The sequence below is a fragment of the Crocuta crocuta genome, unplaced genomic scaffold (genome assembly GCF_008692635.1).
Source record: "Crocuta crocuta isolate KB4526 unplaced genomic scaffold, BGI_CrCroc_1.0 scaffold348, whole genome shotgun sequence".
Taxonomy (NCBI): Eukaryota; Metazoa; Chordata; class Mammalia; order Carnivora; family Hyaenidae; genus Crocuta; species Crocuta crocuta.
In genome coordinates this window covers 7,453,870-7,463,093 of record NW_027529573.1, presented here as the reverse complement: position 1 = coordinate 7,463,093, position 9,224 = coordinate 7,453,870, and the positions used below count along the sequence as shown (strand labels likewise).

The window sequence follows — 9,224 nt, the reverse complement described above, 5'->3', positions numbered from 1 at the left end:
ATATATATTTATATATTTTTTTTTTTTTTGTCTATTTTCAATGTATGTCACTTTTCCTCAAATGTTTTACAGTATTTTTCTAAAACTTTCCTTTGGATTTTAATTTTTTCCCTTCTTTTCTCTTTCCATTTCTCTTAAGGCATTTGCTATTGTATTTATTCATTCTTCCTTAGTCTTTTTAAAAAATAATTTTTCTTTTATTTATAATCCTTTAAGCTTCGTGACCTCATTCTCTTATTTTTTTTCTTTTTGTAATTTATGTCTTATTTAATATCTTATATCATTTATAGTGTATTCGAATTTATTTGAGATAGTAGTTTACAGTTTTAATCTGTTTTACAGGTATATGTTTCTGGCATGGTTTCTTATAATAACTTTATATGAGTTTTGACCTTGATAACTTTAAGTTGCAACTTTTATGTGAACTCACTTTCCTCGAAGGTTTAGAAAGAGGCCTGATATACTTAGCTATTCTAGCTTCACAGAGCTCTCACTTCTGGTATTTTGTGTGATGTTAAAAAACATGATGGCTTGATTGGTGACATAACCTGGCTCTCTGCTCACATCCCCTACTTCATGTGGGCCCTTTTCTTTGACCTCTGTTATCCCAATCAAGTTCAATTTGATTACACTTCCAATAGTTTCTCCTTCATGTGGAACTCTGTCCTGGAAGAGAGGCATGGCAGATCAATTTTAAGTGCTCACTGCACTATCCCCTTCAGACCTTCTGACCACAGGCTCTTCCACTTGCCACCTTATAATTACAGGCATATTATTTCACATTTCTCAGTCAATTTTCTTCATTTGAAAAACTGATATAAGAATCATCCCTATCTCATAGTGCTGTTTTGGGGATTAAATGACATAATATATAAAGATCTTAGTTGAGTCTCAGGCACATTGTATGTATCCAGAATATATGAGCTCACCAATAACCAACATTATTCCTGAGTTGTAGTTTAACACATGCTGCCAAATAAGTAATATTAAGTTTTCATAGGCTTTATGTATTTTATATGGTGAAATATCAAGCCCAATTCAGAGGTAAACCAAACTAAGTTATATATGCACACATATATACCTTACGATAATTCATGCAAAGAGGAACTAAAATCTATAATTTGTTCAAAGTTCTCCTTCTTCTGACCAATAATAAATATGCATGTATCACTCTACCAAAAGATTTGCCTGAATACTCCTCAATAGGTGTATTTGTTTGGAAAACATACACATTGTTTACCATCTTCTCTTGCATTTATTTGAGTATTTTCTCCCTGTATACATCCTGAAAATCATGAACAAAGCAACTCTGAGGTAATTATTCAGGTACAGTGTCTTCCTTTCCTTCTTTTTCTTTGTTTTCATGCAGCTGCCCTGCTTTCCATTTTAACAGTGTGGAAATGATGTGTAATTATGCATTGTTACATATTTGGATATGTTTATTTTTACTTACTTTAAAGAATAAGTCTAAGTACTTCTTTCTGGAGCACAGCATCCATGTCCTCATAGCACTTGGGCAGACACATTTTTTAGATTACAAGAGATTTCATGTTTCCACTCCATCAAAGTCAAATAATGGATGTAGAAAGGACAGGCTACTACAAAACGGTAAGATTTTAGGGGTGGCTTCAAGACCCAACTCTTATCTAAATGTCTCCCCATTCTCTTATTGATGCCTAAATTGCCTCCTTTTCTAATGAGTCTTGAACTGAGCTCTGAGTCCTTTATCTGTATCATGTTTCAAAACTTGCTGAAGGGAGACATTTGGGTCAATGAAGGAGGAAAATAGCCTTTTTTCTCTTTTAAAGGAAAGGGCCTATAATGTATTAAGCTAAAGGCCATATATGTAACTTCAAATTGACATGTAATATAGTTAATTCAGAACCACCTATCAATCATCTCTGTTTTCTTTTGATACGATAAGCACTGGGAAAATTAAAAAGAGCTGAAACATTATTTCCATGGATAATGAGAACTGGGCAGAGTTTAGAAAAATTTTTTATTCTCAGGCAGTAATTTAATCTGTATTGCTAAATGAGTAATAGACTCATAAATACACCATTCTTCTTTTCCTTAATTGTGTATGTTTTGGTTTTGTTTTTGTTTTTACTGCAGCTTCGGAAAGCAGTGATGGATCACATATCTGATTCTTTCTTGGAAACCAATGTCCCTTTGCTGGTTCTCATTGAGGCTGCGAAGAGTGGGAATGAAAAAGAAGTGAAGGAATATGCCCAAGTTTTCCGTGAGCATGCCAACAAGCTGGTGGAGGTAAGTCAGGAGAGGCTTGAAGAGTAGAATTTATTAATGAGTTTAATCTCCACACATGGCACTTAGAATTTCAGTAGATAGCCCTTCTATGGTTTTCTGGTTTTCCTGGAGAAATAAAGTTCTAGATGCTGGGTTTTGTTTGTTTGTTTGTTTGTTTGTTTTAAATTTCTGATGCTTCCATCTGCTAACCAGAAGCAGGTTATCAGAATTCTTTCCTTTTCTATACCACAATTCTAAACATGTTCTGGAATATGCCTGCTAATTTTCCTGAACAAGATAGAAGTTGAGACAGGAGAGGTAGAAGGGATGCTCCAAAGTGCTGAATGCCAATTTTGATTTGAGGGAGAAGAATTAAAATTGCCATATGGAGGTTTAAACACCTCCCTTTTTTCCCTCCTTATCCCTCTCTCCATTCCATGCCCCTAAACCTAGATTAACTGGCCACATTATGAGCTAGTGAAGAAAGCATATCACTTTCCCCAAAGAGATATTGGTATTCCTGATAAAAGATCTCGGGACAGTTGGAGGAATGTAAGTTCAGAGTCATAAATATATTCTTTGTATTAGAGAAATCTGTGGAGGTTGTTTTATAAATGCAGAACTGTGCTATGTAATATTGAAAAAATATTATTCAAGGCAAACCAAATAAAGGTGAAATGATAATCAGGCTGCTTGTATCTAGAAGCTGAGAACCAACAGCTTGGCAAAGGTTGGATTGAGTGATATGGACTGACTAGAAACTCAGAGATGTTAAAAAGAAAGCATGTGTGTGCTAGAATAAAAGAGAATAGGTGGGGTGAAGATCCTGGCAAAATTAGGGAATAGTTATCAGGGCCAGGCTCTAAGCACTTGAAACCAATAACAACAAAACTCTGGTATATCCCGCTTTAATTCAGAATAAAATAAAATTACCTAAAATGACAGGCAACTGAAATGCAAGCTAAGAATAAAATATGTTATTTCTTGTTGTCTTCAGATGACAAAATTAAATACTGAATAAGGTCATCAAATGTGAACTCCTCTCCATTTTTCTTGGAGTGAGTGATAGGCTTGTGCTCTGATTTAATTGTGGCCTAGGCACCTGCTTAGCTTGCTCCTTGGTTACGCTAGCACTGCTGGTGTCTCTGGGGTTGAAGACAGCAGGCCAGCAGGCAGGGTGTGTTCCATTGAGCCCAAAAGGAGCCCTTGGTCGTCTAGGACACAGGCTGAACCATTGTCACCCATGACAGCAGTCATCAAGTTGAGTGTGCAAAACCCTGGGGCACAATAATGGAACCCCTGAACCCTTGAACTTCCCTTCATAACCCCGGTGTCTTGAGGCAACATCAGACCGAAGCTAAAATTAGACCTTCTTATGAAATCAACGCAGTTTCTCTGGCTCTGTCTCCACCTACAAGGCAAGAATTCCATCACCCCTGACATGCCACCTGCATGTTCCAGGAGTTCACCTGGCCATTGAGGAATCCACAGTCTTCCCACGGTTGACCTTGGAACCCCTCGCTCCTACCTTGTTTTGATAAAGAGCAGGTAAAAAAGGAGCAGGGGTAGAGTGAGAAGAGGAGAAGGAAGAAGCAAAGAAAGAACACTGAATGAATACTACAAAAGTTTTACATTTTCATATGTAATAAAATGGTAATATTAACATAGAGATAGATCATCACATTTATATAAGTTCAGTGTTTACAAGGTAGTTGCAGAACTAACAGTTATGGAAAGTGGTAAATAATGATGTGTTGTAGATGTTGTGGACAGAAAGAAAGGACATGAGTTTAAACATATCCTACTTCTAGTCTTGTCTGTGCCCTACTGTAATCCTGTATGTAGCCTCATTGGAGATAACACCTGAGCTTCAAGCTTAATGCCCTGTGTAAATGTGAGCCCAAGTATCCCTCATGTCTACTCATTCTTTCTTCTCCTGTGATAGACCCTGGACCCAGTCACCATTTCCCCTCATCCTATCTGTAGGATTCACTGTAGAGGTATCCAGCCACTGTGAGTGATCCCTGCCTGACGCTCAACTTGTGGCAGAAGAAGACTGAGGTCAGTCAGAACTCCATGGTTCAGAAAATCATTGTTTTGTTTCCCTCAGTTAGTCCCTTTATTACCCATAAATGGTCACTGCAGGAGCAGCATTGTGGAATGTCTCAGTGCCCAGACTATATAAGAACTAGGGTGGGACTGGCCTCCAGAAAGGAATTGGAATGAAAAAAAATTTCTCTAGCTTATGTCCTTCAAACAAGTGCTATATTGCTAATGTATACAAGTTAAAAAAAAAAAAAAAAAGGCTGGAGCACTGGGCTGAAAGTCACTAGTTTTCTAATTTTGAAAAGTACTTATTGTGTGTCTCAGTGGCTCAGTCACTTAAGCATCTGACTTCAGCTCAGGTCATAATCTCATGGTTTGTGGGTTGGAGCCCCACATTGGGCTCTGCACTGACAGCCCATAGCCTGCTTCAGATTCTCTGTCTCCCTTTCTCTCTGCCCCTTTCCTGCTCATGTTTCTCTCTCTCTCTCAAATAAATAAATGAGCATTAAAAGAAAAAAAAATACTTGTATAGAAATGGGCATCTTTTTAGGCCTTTTTGTGTCTATAATATGAGAGATTTGGTTAATATATTGATTTTATACCCGTTGACCTTGATAATTCACCTACTAATTCCAGAAGTTTACCTGTTTCCTTCTGGATTTTCTTTATATGCGGTTATACTGTCTGTAAATTATGACAGTTGTATTTCTTCTTTTCCCATCCTTATACCTTGTTTTTCCCTCTCATTATTGCACTAGCAAGGACCTTCAGTACAATACTGTGGTAGTAGATAATTTTTGTTTCTCCTAGATCTCCATGAAAAAATTTTAATGTTCTAACACTAATTGTATTGTTTGTTCTAGACTTCTTGTAGATAATTTTATTAGATTAAGTTAGTTCTCTCTTATTACTTATTCACTAAGAATATAGAATTGTATTAAGCATGTTTTCTGCATATTTTGAGACAATTAAATGCTTTTTTGTCTCCTTTAATCTCCTTCAGAAGTTTTGGTATCTAAATTATACTCTTCCTCAAAAAATGAGTAGAAAACGAGTAGAAAATCTGTCATTACTTAGTTTTTTAAAATATTTGGAGCAATTCACGGATACAGCAACCTGAGTCTGGGTATTTGTTTAGGGAGAGGTTTACAAATTGTAGACTCAATTATTTTTGCTAAACATAAGACCATTTAAATTTTCTATTTCTTTTTGTGTCAACTTTCATAAATTGCATTCTAGGAATATGTATTTTTATTTAATTTTCTAATTATTTGGCATAAAATTGTATGTAATATTCTCCTTTTAAAAATAATCTGTATCAGGATGCCTGGCTGGCTGAGTCAGTTAAACATCCAACTTCGGCTCAGGCCACAATCTCACTGTTCATGAGTTTGAACCCCGTGTCAGGCTCTGTGCTGACAACTTAAGGCCTGGAGCCTGCTTCAGGTTCTGTGTCTCCCTTGCTCTTTGAACCTCCCTACTCACTCTCTCTCTCAAATATATGTATAAACATTAAAAATAAAAAATATCTGTATCTACATTCTTATTTATTTCTACTCTTTATAGTGCTAATTGGTAACTTCTCTCTTCTCAACTAGTTCTGCAAGAGGTTTATAAATTTAATATTATTTTCCATAACATAGCTTTAAGGTTTGTAGATTTTCTTTCTTTTCTATTTTATTTATTTATGCTGTTATTTTTATATTTTTTCCTGCTTTTTTCTAGTATGACTTACTATTTTGCTAACTTTCTAAAATCAATAATTGTGTTACTGATTTTTAGCCTTTCTTAATTTAGTAACATGTGTATTTAAGGCTTAATTTTTCCCTAAGCTATGCTTTTATCTGGTTATTTTCTACTGACCTAATTTTCAGCTCACTCATCCTGCTTCTATTCATGTCCAGTATGCTTGAAACTGATCTCTTAAGTTCAACTGTTTTAAAATTTCTAGTCAATTCTTGTTTTGTTTAATTGATTCCAGTTCTCTAGTAAAATTCAACACTAGATCTCTTTTAAAGAAATATGTTAATTATAGTTATTAAAGTCCTCATCCAAGAACTGCAATGTTTGGGTCAATTTTGTTTGTTTTGTAGTTGCCCCACAAAGGGCGATTCTTCCCCATCCACACACCAAAACTGGCTTGCATTTTGAGACTGGGGATGCAGCATGCCAATGAAGAGGGTATGAGCAGGTTCTTTAGACATAAACAAGGACTTTTGAGGAAGAGCAGAGCAGACATCCAAGCTACTTCCTGAGTAGCTTCAGCAAAAAGAAGAAAAAGTGGTTTGGGCACCGTCTTAGTGGGGTGGACTGGGGTCAAAACCCCCGTGTGTGAGCTGGGGTCTGAATGGCTTAAACTTCCCTGCTGGCATCGAACAAAGGTGGACTTTCATACCAGGTCACCCAGTTGTGGGGCAAGATGGAAAGGGGAAGAGTGGGCTTAAGAACCGTCAGCAGTCCAACATTCAAATGGAGTAAGACTGAATTAGGATTCACCCTAATGTTTGACTGATGACTGGAATGTGCAATGTTTCACTTAACTGAATTTGAACTTGTTTAAGTAAGGCGTTATGGAGCTCTATGAGGGTTCCAAAATGAAGACAGACTTTATTATGGCATCTGTTTTTATTACTTGATTTTTGTCTTGATCATGGTCTTTTTTTTTTGAATGGCAAACATTTGTGTTGAAAAATATAAAGGTTCTGTGTTTTAGTGTTTTGGGGTGCCATAAGAAAATACCACAGACCAGGTGTTTATAAACAACAGAAATTTATTTCTCACAGATCTAGAGGCTGAAAAGTCCCAAGGGCAAGGCACAAGAATGGGTGTATTCTGGTGAAGGCCCTCTTCACCAAAAAACAAGGGCAGCAGAAAGAGAGACACCATTTCAATCCAAAGACTGACCTGAAATGATTTGAGACTAGTTTAGTATTTTTTCAGGTATAGTCTACTATGGAACAGGGCTGCCAGGAGAGGACCAGATGTGTTACTAAGTATCTCACCTCATATGTGAAACAATTTCTCCAGTTTTTGTCTTCCCATCACCATGGGGATATGGTTGAAAACGTTGTTCTGCTTTTTGAATGCTTTTAATTTGNCTATAACAAGAAAAAAAAAAAAAAAAAAAGACCCTGTGATCAAGTGCCAGTCTTTGAACCTCCCTTCTCTCTGAGACCTTTGCTTTCCTGGCTGTCCTGGATTCCAGTGTTTGCCTCTCCAGCTCTATGAGATTGTTGGAAATTCTAAATAATTCTCTTCCTCTCAGTAACTACCTTTTATTTGGTGTCTTGGTTTCTTTTTAAACACAGAATTAGCAAATGCTTGGGAAGAAAAGTGAAATGAACAAAGTTGGGGTCCCCTCAATGAGCATCTCTTCTTGAGCAAGTGTAAGATGTGACTCCCTTGGCAGTTGTCTCATGCTTTGAAAGAAATTATTTTTATGCTATATTTCTAGTTATTCTCTGTAGGAGAGTGGGTCTCTCTTTTTCTTGATGTTTATTTATTTTTGAGAGAAAGAGAGAGAGAGAGAGCGAGCGAGCAGGGGAGGGGCAGAGGGGCAGAGGATCCAAAGCTGGCTCTTTGCTGACAGCAACAAGCCTGATGCGGGGCTCAAAGCCATGAACCATGAGATCATGACCAGAGCCAAAGTCAGAAGCTTAACTGACTGAGCCACCCAGGCTGCCCAGAGAGTGGGTCTCTTATTGGTTACTCCTTCACGGCTGGAAGTAGAAATCCCCCAGGAGAGCTGGTTTAGGTAAGTTTGCAGGGACTTTTCTTTGTTTTGTTAATATTTTTTAGTGAGAAATCTCTTTTTAGTGGAAATACTGAGCTTCCATACCTCAAAGAAATATATTACTTGATAAGAACAGTTCTGACTGAATTGAAATAATGATCTCAGTGCCTCGTCCATTTCCTGTAGTTCCTTCACGTGGTGCATCCTTCTGCCAAACACCACCTCACAGTCCTTCTAGGGCACATTTAATCCGTGTTTAAGAACTTCTGATGGAGCTCTGAGTTGCCATTAATATAAATTATATAAGCATTATATTTCAGATGATTTTGAATGAAGAATGAATGCATAACATAATCATTGAATCAGTGGTGATAATTTTAGCTCTTCAACATTTAGTTTTTGAATTTCATTATGGTATATTCACTTTTCCATCAGTTTGTATGATCTTTTTCCTCATATTCGTGTGCCACATTCTCCTAGTTTGGTATTTGGTGTTCACAGAGATCAGCCTGATGAAGTGAATGGAAGATGTAACACAATGTTGTGGTTCTTAGAAAATCTGTAACAAGGGTATTTTTAGTGCAAATAAAATATTAGCAAAATATGAAAAAGGAAAAAATAGTTTGGCTTTTCATAATTACCTTTACAAGTGAAATTTTATGGTTTTCTTCCCTCACATTTAATGAAGACTGGGTGAACTTACACCAGGGTTTGTTGATTAAGAGAATTTAACAGGTCAGCTATGATGCTTTGGGATCTATAATACCAGCCATCATAGGAAATATCACCAGCAGAAACGAATTATTTTTCACGTAGCTATTTTGCCTCATCTCCAGAATCCAGCTAACTCATCCCCTCTGAGGGTTGGCTGAGGGCTTCCAGGCAGAGCTGACTCTGAGGGTGTGCTAAGCTGATCAGAGGACCCCTGTAGTACCTCCTTTCCAAGGCTTTTGGAGAAATGGAATGCAAAGTATGCCAACTTAGTACCAAAATGATGCAGTCTGGGTAAGAGCACCGTGGACGTAAAATGTAGGCGAAATAACCATTGTTAGAAAGAAAATAAAAGCTAATCCGGAAAATGAGACGCAGACTCAATACAGCTGTTTTCAAAGCCTCCAAACTGGTTTTATCCCTTCCACTGCTTACTGACTCAGTCGATGTGCCTCTCTTTCTCCTCCTACATCTCTACCGTAAGCAA

General features: G+C 37.1%; 1 protein-coding gene across 4 annotated transcripts in view; it reads left to right on the top strand.

Annotated features, from left to right (window-relative positions):
* CTNNA2 (catenin alpha 2) overlaps positions 1 to 9,224 on the top strand; it is a 957,624-nt gene that overhangs the window by 721,912 nt on the left and 226,488 nt on the right. For all 4 annotated transcript variants that reach the window (XM_077761685.1, XM_077761684.1, XM_077761683.1 and 1 more), the window contains exon 8: positions 2,116 to 2,268. In XM_077761685.1, coding sequence (XP_077617811.1) covers positions 2,116 to 2,268 — 153 coding nt within the window. The remainder of the gene's footprint in view (positions 1 to 2,115; positions 2,269 to 9,224) is intronic.